General features: G+C 45.7%; 1 protein-coding gene across 2 annotated transcripts in view; it reads right to left on the minus strand.

The window, feature by feature from the left end:
- The window catches only part of LOC143006849 (cadherin-7), a 69,577-nt gene extending 49,787 nt beyond the window's left edge, over positions 1–19,790 (minus strand). The window contains exon 1 of one of the 2 annotated variants that reach the window (XM_076158175.1): positions 19,554–19,790. In XM_076158175.1, coding sequence (XP_076014290.1) covers positions 19,554–19,790 — 237 coding nt within the window. The remainder of the gene's footprint in view (positions 1–19,553) is intronic. The other variant, XM_076158176.1, reaches the window with a different exon arrangement.
- Between the last annotated feature and the right edge of the window lie 268 nt (positions 19,791–20,058).

Consider the following 20,058-nt stretch of genomic DNA (forward strand, 5'->3'; position numbering starts at 1 on the left):
TGACTCATTTGCAGTTAATCAGTCAATTTCCCGATAATGACTGTGAGACCCTGCCCCAAATCAAACAGGCTGATATCAGACGCTGATGAGGGGAGACGATTTGCTTTGCTTATCACAACCTAGCTGGGGAAGGGGGGGATTTAAGAGCAGACTCAGCGGAACATTAATCAAATTAGCAATAAAAGCAAATTAAGAGATATTTTACAGGAAAGGGACGATAACAGGAGCGTTTGGCATCGATGGCTCAGACGAGATGAGCTTTTGTGACCGTATTTGAGGTTGTGTTTTGTCAGAATATATATAGGCTTTACTTTACTTTACTTAACGTGCAAATATACGTTAATGCCGGGACGAAGCACCTGGGGACGGCCGTCTTTTCGGGGGACAAACCAGTGAAAACACATGAGGCCCCGTCTCAGGTTCCCTTCAATCAAAGAGTCGGGAGCGGTTTTCTGACCTCTGCCCGCCAGCCGCTCCTGTCCGCACCTGCTGCCCGACTCACAACACCAGAGGCACAATCGCTCTTCTATCATGCGGAGAAGATGATTTTGAAACTTCACATCTGAATCGTTTCATTCAGGCGCTCTGACACCCAATCAGAACCAATAAACAATAGCAACAACAGTGTATGGATTAGTGTTGTCAATGACATTTCATTTCAACTTTAATGTGCAAAAAAACAACACATTTACACTTCTACGCTCTCTGGCTGCAGCACCACCTTGCACACTGAGGGAAAACAGTAATTTTGACTGATGAAAAACGTACTAGATGCATTTCTGTAGGCAGAAACCTCAAGTTTGACAAACGTCTTGCTATATCAAACTTCAAAAATGAGTGAAAATAACAAAAAGCACAATTTGTTCTCATATGAATCTGCCCGCCAATTACCTGAATACATTAAATAAAAGAACACACAGTTACGCATCACATTCAAGTTATATTTATAAAGTATTGATTGATGATGAAGTTTCTCTCAGCAAACTTGAAACCCAGACTGATGACACGATAAGCGGCGAAAGTTACAGAGCAACAGAGTCGCCCACACGCCGCACATCGCACTTTTTGAAATTAAATCGATGGCGTAACAGTTCACTGATTAACGGGAGGCACTAAATCTCCGCAAGAGAGAGACGATTATGCTCGCGACGGGAGGATATTCATTACATAAAAAGGCTTGTCATTAAAAGTGTTGGCTGGGCCGTCAGACAAATCCGTCACCTGATGCCAAATGGAAAGGAAGACACTGAAGAGCTGGTAACAGGTGGCGACTGTACACCTTTAAAACACACACACACATACACACACACACACCGACACATACACCAATATTAATCGGAGCCATTGCATCCCCAGCTGCCTAACACGAGCCTTCCAAATATCATATCCAATTAGAATTAATCAAAAATGTTTCCAATTTACTTTTGCACAATCATCCTGTGTGGAGGAGCCCTGGACACACACGTGTTAATTAAAGACATGCAGAGGAGCTTCCGTCCGGCCTTTTCAACACGCCGCCCCTGGACCTCTGTTCGCCGCCGCTGTGCCGTCCTCGCCGCTGTGCCGATTTGTCATCCACATCAATGAAAGTAATCAAGCTAGCAATCAGGGGGGAGCAAAGCTTTTTTTTCTTCTTCTACTAATTTGTGTGTGTGGCATTCAGCTGGCCCTCATCACAGGGACGTAGATGACAATAATATGCATCCATTTCAAAGAGCTACGGGGGTGTAATCAAAGCGCCTTTCCGCACACTGACACGTGAGGCGGCGGCGCCAAGGCCACAGTGTTTTCGCATGCAAACGCCACATGTGTCGCAACATATTTAATCTATATGTCGATATACAATTAGCGTTGGCGGAACCTGGCTGACTCCACAGGTTCCATTTTGGCGAACGCAGATAAGGACTGAAAAAGCAGAGAAAACAACAAATCGATAGATAATGAGATGAAGTTTAGGATCGAATCTCATCTCAGTTAATAAAGGTGAATATTGTATATAATATTGTGTATATAATAAAGTGGGACATGTGCTTTTTGTTCACTTTATCAGAATGATTTGGCATCCTTCCATTGATCAAAACCCTAAAGTGGACATGTGCTCATTTCATAGCAGTAGTAGAGTACATATATATACCATAGAGCAGGATGTACATATTAAATACTGTCAAAATTGCTTTTAGATCCATCCAGTAACACAAATCTGTTTTATTGTGAAAAATATTAGTGATTACCTCTGTAATAATGGCAATAATCACCCATAAACAACCCAGAGGTCCTGTGAAAGCTTTGTTTTGATCGCTCCTTTACATCTGTAACATGCTACATGTATGAAACCCAGTCTCCAACGAGGGAGACTAGCAATTGATTTTCTTTGCACGTTAGAGCATTGCAAAGGTCTCAAAACCGTCCTCTTAATGTAAATAAGAACACTGAGACATGAATAATACATTATGTCCGCCGCATAACATTTTAATTTGGATGATAATTCAGCTGGAGGTGAATTCACACACATATAGAAGCGTATAAAGCCGACCAGGCAAAGGACCCAGCTTTAGTGATTTTTAGTGCTGCGTGTGTGTTATATAAGAGGCTACAGGAAGCTATAAATACCACTTGACATCCTGTTCTTGACCTCGGCTCCCAGGTGAGTTCTCGTGCTGAAACTCACCCAAACATCGAGTGTTCTCCGCCGCTCTGCCTCTCTGCGGTCCCTTATCTCGCCCTATTACCGCCACACGCCCCCGTATATTAATAATTCTGTCCAAATTGACTTCTTGTGTCGCACCAAAGTAAGGATTACCTGCTTAAAGAGGAGAGCTCAGACCTGTACAGGCTCCCTTCTAAAGCCTCGTTTGACTGCCATCCTACCGCTCTTCTTCATTCCTGTCTCACATTCTGCCTGATATCTTCGTCCCTGCAGGCATCAAATTCCACTAATGCAAATAAAAACTCAAAAACACATTTTAAAGTCACAGCTGGAGAGAAGAAGCGTCTGGAATTGATTGGATCCAGTCAATTCTCACATTAATAAATCATTCGATGTTATTCCCCACCAAAACATAAAGAATTAAAAAAAATACAACTAGAAAAATATTATGAATTCAATAAAATCTTCTTTTAACCTTCTTGATATAGAACTCAACGTTTTCGGGCTTTTTTTTTACAGTGCAGCTTTTGAGGTGGTAAATGAAAGGCATATTACATATTACAAGTCAAAGAAAAGGAAATACATTTAACGGAATTAGATGAAAACGCTCTCATTGCTTTGTTTCCTGTTGGGACCTTTGAAGATAAATATATTTGAGAAGGTTTTTGAAGAAGGAGACGATCGGTGAATAGTTGATGAGGAATAACAGAGAAATACAACAAAAACAGAGGGAAGTTCATAAAGAAACATGAAATTACATCAACTGGCAGCTGCATTTGAACCCAAGCGGTCGTCATAACAACATCACGCTGCCCTGCCATCGAGAACCTTTCATGATTTAGGTTAATTTGAGTTTGGATTCTCGGATATTTGTTTACCGCTCACTCGCTCCTATTTGCAGACGATGCAAACGTGAGTCACAAGGTGTTTCTGTGGAGCAGCGACCAGAAAGTCCCAAAGTGACGAGTACAAACGTCTCCCGCATTAATGACTTTCATCATTTTCATTCCGCTCGTTGATGTTGTTGCCATCTCGGAGCTGCGTGAGGTGAATCCTCAACGCTTTCCTGTCCCTTTCCTGCTCTGGTCTCCTCTAAGAACTTCTTAACTTTCCAAAGTGCTCCGGCGTGCCAGGGAACACAACTTTCCAAAGTGGCTGCTTTCCATCTGTCTCGTGGCCGCTCCCCGTCGGCTTTCACGCAGGGAAAAAAAAAGAAAGCCCTGGCAGTATGAAAGGAGGTGTTAATGCCCGAAAAGCGTTTGCCTTGATGGAGTGGAGTATTTCTGTAGCGCGTAGGAGAATTTAAAGCCACAGAAACTACAGATCGATTGGTAGGTGTGTGTTGGAGATCAATACCAGGGCAGCCTGCAGCTCTGGACAACAGCTCCAAGCACCAGCAGTCTGGAGACGCTTGGCCTTCACTTAGCAGTGTGTTTGGACCACGTATGGACCTGGAAGTGAGTCAGAGAGCAAGTCAGGAAGCGAGTCAGAGAGCGAGTGTGAGCAAGTGAGTGAGAGAGAGCGAATCAAGGAGCGAGGAGTCAGGAAGCAAGTCAGGTAGCAAGTCAAGTAGTGGGTTGGTGAGAAAGTCAGAGAGCAAGTCAGACATCGAGTCAGTGAGAGAATCACTGAACAAATCAGTTTGTATTACTTTGCATCTTTCTTCATTTTATTCCTTTCTTTTCCTTTCACCTGAAAATATTATTACTTTCTGATTTTGTTCTTTATTTCTATACATTTTTTATCACTCTATTTTGACTTTGTGTTTAACATTTTATCATATTCAGTATTATTGTTTCCACTTTCTACATTATATTTTTTATATTTTTATATTTTTATATTTTTTATTTTTATTTTTATTTTTTATTTTTTATTTTTTTTATTATGTCAATTAACGATGTAAAGTCTTTGAACTGTGCTAAATGTGATTGATGAATTGATCGATTGATGCCAATTCAGACGCAGTGAGTGAGACATGTGAGCATGTATGTGAGACATGTGAGCAAGTGGTTCCACGTCAGGTTCACGTGTCCTTTTCCAGCTCGTACACACTCTTCTTCTTTGTTCTCATATAGGGTTGAAGTGGCCGCGCTCGCTGCTAGTTGAATCATTGTTTACAGGTGATTACGTGACGTCATTGAACCCACCGCTGCGCTTCGTCTCTGAAGACGTAAAGAGCCTGGCGAAGAGAAAATCAAACCCTGTAGAGTCAATGCAGCCTGATTGCCCGGTGTAAGTGGCTGATGTAAACACACTAATGCACGTCGAAGTGTCTTAACGTGGAACACAATAAACAAGGGGAGTGTACTTCAAGTGATTACAGCACCATAGAATCAGTGAAAGTGCACGTCGATGAAACGGGTGATTGGAAGGTACCAAACTTTCCTGCGGTGAAGCACGGAAACAGAAAGCTTGAAATCATCATTTTCAGCATCAAAGAAAAGCGATTGAACCGCAGCGCTCACCTTGAATCCACTCTGTCATAAAAACTAAAATTAAAAAAGAAGCAGAAATCTTTGGAATAGTTACAGCATCAGCCTGCTTTCACCTTCAAAACAGAGTCGGAATTAAGCTTTTAGAGTGTGAAGAGCTGTCAAAAGCAGGTATTGGCTTTCATAAAAAGGGTTTCGCAGGTGGGATAAACATTCAGTCCAGGTTCGGTGTGCAGGCTGAGGGACAAAACAGATCTGCTGCTGTGCTGTGACCCCTGCAGACCTCAGGGGTCACGTGAGCCTGCAGGGACCAAACAAAGAACAGCAGAGAAGCAGCGTTCACTTATTAAGCTCCATATATCAGGAACAAACGTCCAGGGGGTCAGAGGTCTGAACTCTCAAATCCAGATTATTATTATGTTGCCTCTCGGCTGGAATTAGTTTTTTTTATTATTATTAACTTTGGGACGTTTCTCTTTCTGCAGTATCAATTTTAGTTCTTTGTTGTTGGTTTTTATTTGTTTCCTTTTAATTAGTTTTTTTATTTCTCCTGCTTTCTTATTTACCTTATGTCTTTATTTCTTATGAGTAATAAAATGTGTTTGTGTATAAAATATATACATTGTATTTATTATATGCGATTTAAATAAAATAGCTGGATACAGAAATGATGAAAAACAATTCTAGCAGAATTGATCATAAAATCTAAGGTTTGTGCAGTAAAAACAAACATTTCCTGGTCTTAATTAAGAGGATATTTCAGATATTTTCATCCTAAATTGTGCTTGTTGAAGGTCCTGAGAGTGACTGAGTGGCCGTATGTGGAGCAGGAGCTGGCGTGTTGGTGTTTGGATGTCACACTACACAGGGTAATTGAATGGCGTATGTTTGTTTACAGATCTTCCCTTCACGTGGGCTGGAGTGCTCTCAGCGACAAAACAGGTCCGCGATGTGTCACGGACGTGATTAGATACCTGTTGACTGAAGAGCACTCGTGTCTCTGAAAAGCCAGGTTCATAATCGACTACGCCGGAGCCGAACGCGAGAGACGAGCAGCAACGCAGATGAATAGAATTATTGTTATCGCACATATTCATCAACTTGGCTTTACGAAACCTTATAGAACTCCACGCAGATGCGGGGTCTGACTGGAGTGCAGTTGCCAGTTTGGAAATGAAACACAGAGCGTTTCATGACATTTTCTCGAAATATAACATGAGGAAAACACATTTTTCCTGATAAAAGAAGCTAAAAACAGACTGTAGATTGACAGCTGAGACGTAAACTTCACTCTTGGTAAAAGTACCTACAGTTGTTTTGCTTCTGTGAAGGGCTTGTTTGATTTGTTCTTGTGCTGCAACGCTGAAAACAACATTTCTCCGCTTCATCCTCCATCACATAGTCTTGTCACGACGCAATCTCTATGTCGTTAATTGTCACATCCAAACCTAAAGTCACCGCGGAATGGGTGTGAGAACAACACTGAAATGCAATGAGAGCACGATTATTCTGCTCTAACTTGGCGAGTTGGCAAAGCAAGGGGCTGAATGTTTGGGTGAAGGAGGAGGAGGAGGAGGAGGAGGAGTGCAAGAGTCTCCAGCAGTGGGAGGAGAAGCGAAAGGGCAGGACTCCTCAGTGGCGGGAATAAATACTATCATCACCGCTGGGAGATGTTCCATTTGTCTAAAGTGCCATTTCAGAAGTGGAACCCTTGTAATCCTGCGGGCGCCGACGCTCGCCACGCCGCGCCGCTCACGTCCCTCCGGAATTTGATCAGAGCTTTAACTGTTTACCGATGTTTGCAGCCTGACATTTATTGAAAGTGGCCTTTAGTAAAAGTCATAGCTGAAGCGTGGACAGGTTTCCTGATGAGCCCGTGAGTCGTATAGGCCGTTAAAGTCAGGAAGTTCACGTCAAAGCAACCTCCCAGGCTGCAATGTCCAATCTCTACCAGCACCACTTCCAAATAGCATGTATGCTAATCAGCCGCGCAGCTAATTGAGAGTAAATAAGCTCGACATTTAATGTTTTCACACACTTTTACTACACGACATCACGTGCGAGGAAAAAGCACTTCATAATAATAAAAAAATACATCATCAGGTGTGTGTATGCGTGTGTGTTTATATTTAGAGCTAATTACTGACGAGGAGCTCAACTTCATCTAAGAGCAAAGGTGGGAAGTAATGAAGTACAACAACTCACAACCTGCAAGAATTGACTCCGATAATTGCACTTAAGGAGCGTTTGCACCGTTTCCTCCTACGGGCTACAGCCACCAAGAAGACGAGGAAGAAGAAGCAAAAGAAGAAGACCTCTCACTCGCTTACTTTCATCTGACAGAGAGACGGAGATAGAGATATGACTTGTCTTCCTCTTCCTCCTCATTTACTTTCTATCCTTTCCTTCCTTCTTTGTCTCTTTCCCACATTACTTTTGCCCTTCTTTCCTTATTTTACTTTCAATGAATGAGTACATTATGCCTTAAATTACGAGTTATTACTAATAACTCTTTAAACTCAAGGAACAATTGCAAAGCAGTAGTCTGTCACTGAAGGAAAGTATTGCTATTCTGTTGATAGATTTCAGGTTAAAGCCTAAGATTTGGCCCCTTGGACATACTTGCAGTGTGTGTATGTGTGTGTGTGTGTGTGTGTGTCTTGTTCGGTGGTAAATAAGCCGCAGTATTGGTATTATGGATATTGCATTTGCTCCTCAGGTGTCGTGTGGGAATGCTGCTGCTGCTAGGAAGAAGTCAACTTTGATTCCGCCTGCCTGTGGTGGGGGAGCCGACGCGCTGCTCCTGCTGCAGCGCCGTCGGCTTAAGTGTGCCAGACAGCAGGAGAGTGATGGTGACTCCTGTGTCGTATATGTCACTGTCTGCCGAAGAAGACCCCGAGGCCACCAGATGAAGAGTCAGCAAAAGTTTGGTTACGACTCCTCCTGGTCGGTAATTTCAAATCAAGCTTCATTTCTTCCAGGAGACAGAACTGCACGACTTGGCACCTCTAACTATTCTTTCGCTTTACCTCCCTGCCACCTGAGACGGAACCATGAATAGATTAAATCGTCCCCTCTTGCTCCGTCTCTCTCCCCGCCTGTCCCTCGCCGCGGGAGAGGAAGCTGAGTTTCAGACGTGCTTGGTGGGCGTTTAATGCGCCGTGAATTCAGCATTATGGCCGTTTGTTTGGAATTGGGGGAATAATCTGATTCGGTTTTCGCAGCGAGCAGCTGACGCGTCTAAAAATATCAATAAATTCTGCCAAAAGTGCAGCGTGTGACGGCGGCGGCGTCGCACGCAAAACTAAGAAACGCAGCAGAGCTCAATATCTCATTACGTCCCGACTCGCTTACGCAAAACGCGCGCGGCAAATCATCAATCATTGACGTCCTTCGCATCCCAGATCTGTTTTGTAACGATGCGTCGTAAATTACTTTTACCCGCGTTCGGCCTCGTCCGCCCCGCACGCTCTCACCGAAGAATCGTTTCCCAGAATGCCTCAGACATCTCGCTTTGAGCCCTTTCTGATTGATCTGATGACTTCATGTGTAAAGTGATAGACGGACAGATGAGGGATGGACCGGCTCCTCGGGGCTGCATCTGTCACTGCAGTGCATTCTGGTCTACGGAGGTTAGTGACGGTGCAGATATTGGTACCTCTGTCTCTTTGATGGATTCCTCCTTGTATGGTTGTTGAGTGTTGGTGACAAATGGTGACCGCGGAAAAACTTCCTCTCCCGTTTGTTTACTGCTGACCGTTATTATTAAATTCCACTACAGGGATGTCACAGCTTTATGCCACTTTTTATACCACCGCAATTGTCGGTGAAAAACACAGACATACACCAGAAAGAACAAAGCCGCAGGTGAGGAGACAAAGCTTTTTGTCTCCTTTGTTTGCATCCGTGCTGTTCGAGCCGGGGCAACAGATTCCATAGGAGACGTTCCAGATAATGACATGAAATTAAAGGTTTTAATTTGCAAGGTGAACAAAAGTGCTGAATCTCACAAAAAAACAGAGCACGTCCTCGAATCAATTATTTAAATTCATAAGAAGCGAGGACCCCTTTGGCTTTAACATGGTGATTCATTAGCCACCTGTAGGCATCCTGCATTTAGCCAATCCACTATAGACGCTTAAACACAGTTTGTATGTAAATGCGCTTGGCGGTCGGACAGCTTTATAATATGTACTTTAATTGATGGAATACCATGTAAAGTGGATCTGATCATCGGTGGGAAATAAAACGGAGGCAAATGACCCCACAAAGTCCACAAGTAATTACGGTGAAAGCCTGTAGCGTGCAGTAAACACAGGCTGATGCATGTAGTGGTGTCCGCTCGCTCGTATATCAGCCGGCGCCGGTTGCCCGCCATTGTTTCCTGAACAAGTGAAGTTTATCGTCCTGTCCCCTGAACGTTACATTAATTCAAGTTCCTCTACGTGTTCTTACAGCTGCCTTCACCGATCGATGGGGATACAGATACAGTTGCCTCATGCTAGAATTCTACAAACACACGTTGCTTTACGGCGCCTCTAGTGGTCACAGCCTGCACCGTCGATCCGAAGGCCTCGGATTGTTCACACGTTCCGGTAATAGAGCGAACGCCTCATCTCCTCCTGGGTTTTCTGTATTTACGCTCCATAAGTGATACACATGTTACACACCCTCCCCCCTCATTGAAGTCCACACATGGACTCCTGGCCCAGCTTTTCCCTCCAGTTCACCGAGGGAACACATCGCACAAAACAACAAACCTGGATTATCCGTGTAACTGAAGAGGCAATGTGAGGATAACGCAGCTTCTTTCACACTGCCGACCGTGCAGCTCCCATCCAAAGGGATTAGAAACAACTCAAACAAACAGCACAACTTCAAACAATAAAGTACCTGATTAGACCCCAACATGAGAGGGCCTTTGGGACGCGCCAGTTCTGATGTGTACACAATCCCTCCAGTAGTGAATATATTTAGTCTCCGCCCTCGGAAAAAGGAGCACATCGCCTCCCTGCCTCCATTCTTCATTCTGAGGGATATCACGAGCCAAACTCAATAACAACCTCAGATCATAGCCCGATCCATCTCTGATTCATCCTATGGTCTTTGCATAGCCTGAGCCGCTCGGCGTCATTTAACACTGTCAGACTATGAACTCATCTCCTCCGTTGGAAAACGAATGGGCTCCGATCCAAGGAACGCCGATACTCACGGATTCCTCCCAGAGTGCTTTGCAGCGCTCTCAGCCCTGGCTCAATCTTTTTGGGGGCTGCGTGGAGGAAGAAAGTGAAATATGAACCTGGATGGAAAACTTGCGCTTTAAGTTTACGTCGTGCAAAGGTTACGACCAATCGCCTGGGCTTAAGGGAACACTTAGGAGGTAAAATGAGAGCAAAATGTCATTGATTATGCTGTTAAAAATGAGGAAAGGACAGAGGAAAGGAAACTGAAAGGACATTTACTCCTTTTTGGATGCCGATCGCTACAAACTGGGAATGCACAAGCGCCGCGCTGTAACAGAACCTGACTGCTTAACATTTTCTGCGAAAGCCAAATTCAACTTATCCTGGATTTCTCTGAGATGGAAAGAAAAGCTTCAGGGTAAAAGATTCAAAAGAAACAGAATCGATCCAGCCAGCAGTTATTGTGAGTGTGTGTGTCTGTGTGTGGCTGTGTGTGTGTGTGTGTGTTCATGGATTAGCCTTGGGGCTCCCAGCGTGCGAGTAGATCAAATTTCCAAAATGTGTAGTGAGTAATGAGTGGTTAGTTTTGTCCGCAGGTGCATCTGATTTTTGGGAATTATGTAATTAGGAGGCGGAGGAGAGCAGGAGGTCACGTTTTCCCGTGTTCGGATTATCGATTACGGCGTGAAGCCCTCCTGCGTGCGCTTTGAGTGAAGAACAATGAAGCTGCATGATAGAATCTTAACATTCCCTTCCATAGATTTCCACTTTTAATCCTAGCGAGGGGGTTATATGTTATTGCCAAAAAGGAGAATCCGCCCTAACAAACATGAAAAATCTGTTTTGCAGCATGATATGATTAATAGCGTGGCCCATTATTACCAGCTTGAGCGCTCAAAGCTGTAATTAAACGGCGAAATTTTTAACTCTATGATGTAATTACTGACTATGCGTATTTGAATAAAAAACAACTTTAATAAATTCAACACAGTGGGGAGGAGAGAAAAAAAAAGAAGATAAAAATCGTAATTAACGACGTCTGTATCTCCTCGTTCTCCCGCTGCCAAGCCTCATTTTCACACAATGAAGTGGCGACAGCATCTCGGGGCTGCAACCGACCGGACCGGGCAGGAAGATAAAACACTCCTCCAAGAGGTAAAAAAAAAAAAAAGGTGCAGGAGCGTCTATTGTGAACGGGGCGAAATTAGTCTGATGACCGGCTGGGGCACAATGGCGTAATTGCCTGGTGTTGCTGAGCGCGGCGGCCCTCGCCTCTGCAGAGCAACGGAGGTATCTGCACATCGCAAGCGGCTGATTAGAGATGCCAGCCGCGACGAAGCAGAGAGCTGAGACCCCGAGCCGGGATAAGTATTGAAAGGAAAAAAAGGGGACTGGACCATATGACGGTGAATGTCTTCATCAGGCCTTTGCTGTTACGGGAACGGTGTGATGTCACCTGTGAGATAATAAGCGACGGAAATTAATCTAAGCTGATGTGAAAGCGCGTCTGCCACTCTGCCTTGAATGAAGCCGATGTGTTTGTTGTGACTCCAGGGTCGACGGCGAGCGAGAGAGCGGGAGAGAGCGGGAGAGAGAGCGAGCACAGAGCGGCTATAGTAAGAGCCTCCCCTCTACATGTAGGTCATTTCTCCTCCCTGTGGAAATAAAGCCTGTTTTAGGATTACAGGCTATGATTCATTATGAGTGAATTTAATTACGGCGAGGTGGCCGATGCATTCTTGGTTTTAGCATATTACCGTCCCTTCATCCAGTCCATGCTAAGTGAGGAAGGTGTGGGGGTAGGATGGAGAGTGTTTATGTGTGTGCGTGTGTGTGTGGGGAGAAGGTATAAGGCTTCAGGTTACTTGGGCACAGCTGCAATTCTAAACACATTTGATCACGCTTACACGCACACATAGTACTCCAATTACTGTCAGTTATCAGGTTAAGGTAGGGAAAAAATTTGTTTATGCATTTATGTGCCGACAAAGTGAATTCTCAGATCAGATAAACAACGATGCGAGCGAGAGTGATGCTGGTGACCTGTGACCTCTAACCAGGGCCGCTGCTGAGATACCAGAAGCTTCTCTGACCGAACTATTCAATCATGGAACTGTGTAATACATTTTTATATATAATAATGGAAGAGAAACATTAGTCCGTCCCTGGCCTTGCAGTGCCGTGTCATCCACACATTTTGATGGAGTGAGCAATAAAAACCCTTCAAGGTATTTCTTTGAAAACATTCAGCTTCTCAATCTTAAATTTGAAGTGCACTCATGGGTCGATTTTGGGATTTTTGATTTGAGTTTCATGTAATTCCTGTGTCTACGTTGCTGCTCTGAAATGAAAACAAGGTCGCACCGCCGCATTTTGCCAGAAGAAAGAAATCAAACATTCGTCAGCTTGATGTTTCGCTCTTAACGTTTTTAAATTGGCCTCCTGCGGCACACAGCGCCGCGGTCAGCCTACATCAGCGCCGCGGTAACGATGTGCTCGTCTTTTGTGTGCTGACATTTACTTTCTTTTCACCGTCACTTTCAGGTCAGACCGTTTTTACTTCACCTCTGCCGCTCCGGTGATTACAGGTGACGGGACATTCGCAGCGTGCCGCGTCTTTGTTCGCGCTCAGCATCGTGTAGCCGTACATTTACGCAACCAGATCCACTATCGGGGTGTTGTTTACCTTGTATGGTAATTTGGGGGCGTTGCTTTATGTAAATGAGCCTCTTGTTCGTGCACGAGCAGATGGAAGTGAAACAGGTGGGATTTAACCCTCCTGCACTGCATACAGATGTGTGCATGCATGTTTGATTCATGCCAATCATTTTTAGTGGATACAAGCAGAAGTTTAGAACTTGTTGGAGCTTTGCACGCTTTGACAAATGAGTCTTCAAGTTAATTGACGATAAGTTGAATCCAACTATGCCAAAGAACTTTGAATTTTCCACTCAGAATTCAGTCAACATCACAAATTAAACAGATTTGCAATTTCTCATTTTGGCGTGGGTCCTTTCAGTGATTTAATCGGCAAAACACCAGTGATCCACTTTGCTACCACAGGGCAACCTGAGTGAAACAAGGCGGTTTGGGTATTGACTCCCTCACTTCAGAAAAACCAGCTGTTTTCTGTGCGGTGGCTGTAGTGTGGGCGTGTCTAACCGCGCGATGTGAACATGTAATCAAAGTAAAGCAGCAGTCAAACTGAGCTTCCACTGTAGCGTCGCACAATTCATCTCATTGAAATTCAAACTTGTAATTAGGCCATTACCATTCGGCAAAAAAAGCTGTGATTTAATGAAACTCATTAAATTTGTACGATCACTGTGTTTATGTAGGAGGAGCGGGAGCGACTGGGGTAAAGGTGGTAATCTGCCTCACGGGGCCTTCAGGAAGTCCGCTGCTCCAAATTGTCAGGGCGTAGTGCTGCCGCGATGAATCATGCGTGAGCTGACGAAGCCGTATCGCCTTTAATACGCTGGATGACACATCGTCCAAATGAAACATAATAACCTGAGACCCGACAGGTTAACTGGTTCCTTATTCCACAGCGATCGTCACCTGCCTGGATGATTACAATGATCACAAATTGCGGCGTTTCTGACAACAACTACGAATTGATTTCAGGCTTTCAGCCCCGTGTCTCAATTGTTCTGCGAGTTTGACCGCGTTCAACACCGACGCTGAGCAGAATGAATAGCTGACACTACAAAGCACAAGTCCCCTTTAAATCTGATATATTATGAATCAAAACACACGCCGGGACAATAAACAAACGAAGTCGGCGTGTCTGAGAAGTCAGAAACACAAAGTCTCTCTCTCTCTGAGGAGTGTCGGGATTAAGACGCTCGATCGGTACCTGAAAACACACCGAGGCCTCATTACACGGATGCCACCTGACCGCTTGCCTCCTCTCTCATTCTCCCCAAATTGAAATTGGCGAACGGGTCTCTGGTCACCCCTTCAATCTTAATACTGAGAGATGTTGCGGCCGGAGTGTTTCTTTGCGTTCTTCCTCTTTTGCAGCCTGATATATGCAGGCTGCTTGCGTGTCGTGGTTACATTATTCATCGACGTGGAAGCGGGGAGGCTCGGAAACAGCGATTATACCAAACGCAACTGTCTCCAGGCCAACTGTTATCCATTTAGCAGAGGGGAGAAAACAGAGACGTCCAAAACTTCACTCCTGTGTCTCCGTGTCTCTTTATTCATGGCAGGTCGGCGATCTCAGCACAGGCTAAAGACCTCCGGTGAATTATTCAACATCAGACCTGTTGCGGACGTCTGCATCTGAATACATTAACGGTATCGCCAAACTTCAGGGGAACGCCGCGTTGTGTTCTCAAAGCCACGGCCAAAAAGACAAGCGCGTGAAAGAGAGACCGTGAAAATGAAATAATAAATAAAAACACAAGCTACAACTCTTTAGCGTCACGCCCGCGCCCCGCGAAAGTCAATTCAATATTTAATGGAGCTGAAATATCACTAAATCATACAAACCCTCCTCAGTGCATCCCAACACCGACGTGATCTACCGCAGTTACTTAGCAACCCATCATCTGAATATCATGAAGTTGCAGAACCTTGCCAAAGGGTGAGGCGGAGGTACAACCGGTAAATAATAAAAGTTAAATAAATAAAAAAAAGACGGGCAGAGACGCAAAGCGCGCCGCTGGAAGTAACGCCGTGGAACAAACCAAACTTCTTCCATTAGTTCGGGTTGTCTTCATAAGTGTGAACCCCACGCTGCCAAACATCACTGCAGGTGAGAACACGGTTTTTTCGTATGATTATGTTACTATGGCAACGTGGCGGTATGGTGCTGGTTATTTTCTATTGTGTGTCATTAAGTGTTTGTTAGGACCTGAGGACAAACCCCCCCCCCCCTCCGTGCTGTGTGTTATCCCCCTTGCTAGCGTGAGCACAAGCGCAAACAATGCTTCTGTCTGTTCTTTCCCCCCTAGATGACTTGCACCCTCTAGTGCAGAATGCGCTGCTGGTTTCATCCGCTTTGATACCCTGGATCAGATGTAGGCTTTCCCCCCAGCACCAAAGACCCTCAGTATGCCAGATGAGCAACCCCCTCCCCTCCCACCTCACTCCTCCCCCGTGCACCGTGGGTTTGTTTCCTTCCCCCGTCAGCTTGCATCACCCCGCTCTCCATCTGAAACACGCTGCTCTCGCCACTCCCCAAGCTGCGGCGGCGGCGGCGTGTTGGTGGCGCCGGCGAGTGCGAGTGCGATGCTATACTGAGGCCTGACCTTTGCTGTAGCTCCCCGCGCTCCGTGATTCTAACCCGCTTGACAGTGACGGTCTCACTGAATGCTAATGAACTCGCTTGCGCAGCAGCGGAACGCATTCTGTCCAGCCCGATGTAATTATCTGTGGGGCCGCGCCTGACGCCTGTGATGCATATTGTTTGATTATTAAGTTGAGTAACTGTCACGGTGGACATCAGGTTCCTGCGACCGGGTCAGAAATGACGTCTGAGAGGCGCTGCTCTAAAGGTCGAACGGTTATTACGACAAACAAGTTCAACCAATGAAACACGTCGGAACGCTGCTATGTGCCCACTTATGACATACAACTGCATCAGCATGTACAGTATGTTAGCAGAGATAGGTTTTGCTCATATTATAATTGTTTTACTTATGACCTTACAAAGGATTTAGGTAAACAAAGTCTCACCGCTCGGGAGGTACTATTTATTATTTGATTTATTTATATATTTTCCTGCTTTTCTCAGGCTCCCATCAGGCTAAGAGCCCCGGCAGAGGTCCGGCTTTACTAAAAAGGCAAATCCTGTTTACTCCTATGATCTATGACCACGTTTGCTTTTTACAGCCTTGGCGGCCAAACCTGAGAGAGTGTGCTTTTATTTTGGGTTTTTATTGGAATAAATCCTTTTGTGAGCGTGGCAGGGGAGCGATGGTTAATGCTGCCCAATCGCGGGGTGAAGTGAGTCCATCCATTACTCGGATGGTTAGTCAGACAGCCGATTCCGAAAACATCCCTTTAAATAAGTAGATACGGAGCGAAGCGTTTGTGTCTAATGTGAGGCTGCGATCTGCCCTGGAGGCTAATGGGAGAATTTCTGGAGTTACTGATTCATAAATATACTTAAAAATAAAGATTCTTGCCCGGCAGCGTTTTAGCACATTCTATAAATGCTTCACTCCAATCAGAAAAGTTATAAAATGCAAAAAAAATCTCCCCACGCTGGGAAGCAAAGTGGCCAGGTGGCAGATTTGTGCGTGACAGCAGAATAGTTGCTAAAAATTAAGCGAGCATGGACGCCCATCACTAATTCAGCACAAGCCAGAGCCTTTTCCCGACTCTTGCAAATATTGAGCCAGCCGAAGACGTTATTAACGGCGGCATTTTTCCCAGGAAGTGTTTGCTGAGTGGGATGAGCTGCGGCGTGCGTTTGGCTTGTTTGAATAAGCGCGGCGCCGCTTTTCGAATGCCCCCCTTTTTACTGTGATGTTTCCACTGGCTCCGCCGCGGCTGTGGCTGATTCCAGTGCGGTGCGCTAACCCGAGGCGGCGTGCCAAAGCTTAATGAGACATTTGGTTTGTGAAATTCAGAATCTGACAGAATGCATTAAAGCCAAGCAGACTGCAGATGCGAGGAGAGAAGCCGCGCCAAAGCGATGACTTTCCATTTTCTAGGCAAATACATGATATTTCTCTTTGCTTCCAGCCAAACAAATGACCACAGTGTGCAGCGAGTGTGACTGTTGTTTGGACACGGATTCTTGTTTGTCAGATTTTAGCATCCTGGAAGTATCTGACAAAGGCAATTACTGTCCCTGTCATTCTGCTGTTTTTGTCCATAACCTTCTGCGATGTTTGAAAAAAGTGCAACCAGCTGCCTGCGACTGACTGTTTATAGAAACAACATATTTCCACTGAGGTCGTCTGTGCGACGCGCCACAGTCGTCTGCGTCGCTCTCGCCAAGTCAGGGGGGGTCAAGGCGCCGCCGGAGCTGCGTGCCCTTGCGGTACCAAACAAACACTCTACGTGACAACTGTGATGTCAGGGAACAAATACTGTGACAGCTCCAGCAGCTCGGGCAGCTCGGGCAGCTCGGGCAGCTCCCGGGCAGCCAGCGACGCCTGCGGGGAATAAATGAATCTGATTTATCAGATTTCTGAACGGATTCGGATGGGAAACGGACACCAGGTCAGACATACAGTAAGGATGTAAGGATAAGATCTATACCTGCGCCAATTGATAAAAGTGGGCAGAACAAACAAACCCTGCCCCTCTAATCAATACATATATAGGCTAACATTCTCATCAACACATTACATTACATTACATTACGATCATTTGGCAGACGCTTTTATCCAAAGCGACTTACATTACATTACCAGCCTTCGCAGAGGGGGGAGCAATTGAGGGTTCGGTGCCTTGCTCAGGGGCACCTCAGCAGGGGCTCGAACCGACTCTCCGGTTCCAAAGCGGAAGCACTACCCACTGAGCCACTGCCTCCCAACACACTCATCTGATTCGACTCCTCCACTGTGCACACTGAGTGAATACAAGCTACTTTGAGGTACTGTCACTTTAAGGCTATCCAGTCTGTTCTGATTGGTCAGCTGCCTTAGCGCTTCACTTGCTGGCCTCACGCTCGGTGGGCGTGTCCACCCGGGCGTGCTTCTACATGGCCTACATCAACAAACGTGTTCCAGAATCAAAGGACCAATCACATGTGAAGCTCTCAGGGCAGTTTAGCTCAGCTATATGTTGACTGAGCTGCCTGCTATGTTAAACTATGCAAATAAGGGGAAATAACCAACCACACGACATGTCCACCTTAAACTGGTCCACTACCTGTGATGGCTTGGACAGGAGTGTGTGTGTGTGTGTGTGTGTGTGTGTGTGTGTGTGTGTGTGTGTGTGTGTGTGTGTGTGTGTGTGTGTGTGTGTGTGTGTGTGTGTATTGTGCATGTCAATGGCGATTTCTTCCCCTTCCATGAATAGGTAATCAGTGTGTTCACGCCCTTCAAGACTTCAAGATAACCGTCCTCACACACACACACACAGGCATGTAATATCACAGGAAATACACACAGGACAGGGACGGAACATCTGAATCCGAGAAAGGGAAAGTGTTCACAGACTGAATATATGTTCCCCTGTAGTCAAATATAACTGATATGTGGCGCCGCTTAGATCGGACGAGACATTATTGTTAGAGATATGTGGATGCCTGGACAAGAAATGACCTTTAGTTCAACTCCAGTCGTGTCACAAATATGCTCAGTGTGATTTATAACCTTCCCCCGCTTCATTCCTCTGGCAAAAATAGATAGACAATAGGACAGTCAAATGTGCCATAATTCCAGCTGGAGACGCTAATCCAGTTCATAGACGGCGAGGAAATGGGCTTGGGAGAGCAGACCTGGCAAATACATGCAGATGAGAATGAATATCCCGCGGATGAGCGCAAAGATGAAAAGTAATTTAATAATAAGACCAGAAAATTCTCCAAGATAACAGGGATCTGGAGACCAATCCCAGACCCATCTGGCCCCGCAACGAGCGCGCAACAGCCATTCGCTAAGCAGGAGTTGTCCATTTGCACGCCCCGGCACTGGAAGCGGGGGGGAATTACAATGAGATGTTTCATTACATGTTGTAATATACGGTAATTCCACCGCTGAGAGACGAGGTGAGATTGAGTTGCCGAGTTGCCGCGAGTCTGCAAAGTTTGTCGGGCGACGATAGCACCGACGCAGACACAAACACAGTTTCCCACGGCGTTCGGGGGTTTCTGCCATCCTTCGGCTTGTAGAGCAACCTCGGAGCAGCAGCGAGGCACAGCTGAGCAAACATGGAGCTTTCGCCTGGCGTGATTAGAGCATAAATTACCTTCTCACGCTGTGCACCGGCTTACACCTAAAAATGCACATTTGTACCAGAACAAAATGCTAAATAGATTACCGCCACGCCTGCACTTTGTCTTTGCATTGGTTTGTGATTTAATATAGAGCTTTGAAAAGATGTACAACACCGTAAAACCCCGCCGTGTCCCAGATTTTGCAGGCCATTATGGTTATTGAGGTTATTGATATGTGATATTACTGTACAGGTGCAATAAAGCCGCAGCCGGAATATAAATATAGCAAATGTGAGAATGTGCGAATCGCTTAATCACAGTGTTTTTAACGAGGCATAAGCTCAACAGCACCTTTGAAACGGCTTTCTCAACCTTATGTTCCAGCGTGTTCTTAACCCTTGCTGACTGATACAGAGGCATCGAGGTGTGACGTGGATGCTTACCTTGCCCACGTAGAGCGGTTCGTTGCCGGTGTACTCCTCCAATACGAAGAACTGGTTCCATACCCAGCTGCGTTTTTGCCTGTTCTGGACCTCCCAGGGGTCTGGATCAGAGAGAGGAGACATCTCCGTATCCCCAGAGGCGGGACTCAAACCCCTGCAGCCCCTCTCCCACAGGGGACACAGGAGCGCCAGGAGAGCCAGGGCTCGGCACGCGCCTGAGCGACACCTCCGCAGCATCTGTGCCTCTCCCAGAGCGCACCCAGGCCAGAGGAGGAGGAGGAGGAAGAGGAAGAGCGAGGTAAACAAAAGTCGGGGGGAAAAAAGGGCGCTGACGTCTTTTATCCACACTGTCCTGACCGACGTCTTTCACCAAATACTGACAACGAGGGCTGAACAAGGGTGAAGATCAGAGTTTTGTGCCGTTGCTCTTCTTCTGTCTTGATTGAAGAACACAAATGGAATAATTCCGTCCACTCTGGAGCCCAGGAGCTGTCATTAAAGGGTC

This window comes from Genypterus blacodes, unplaced genomic scaffold, assembly GCF_046128005.1.
Source record: "Genypterus blacodes isolate CSIRO-AG114 ecotype Tasmania unplaced genomic scaffold, CSIRO-AGI_Gbla_v1 ptg000076l_1, whole genome shotgun sequence".
Taxonomy (NCBI): domain Eukaryota; kingdom Metazoa; phylum Chordata; class Actinopteri; order Ophidiiformes; family Ophidiidae; genus Genypterus; species Genypterus blacodes.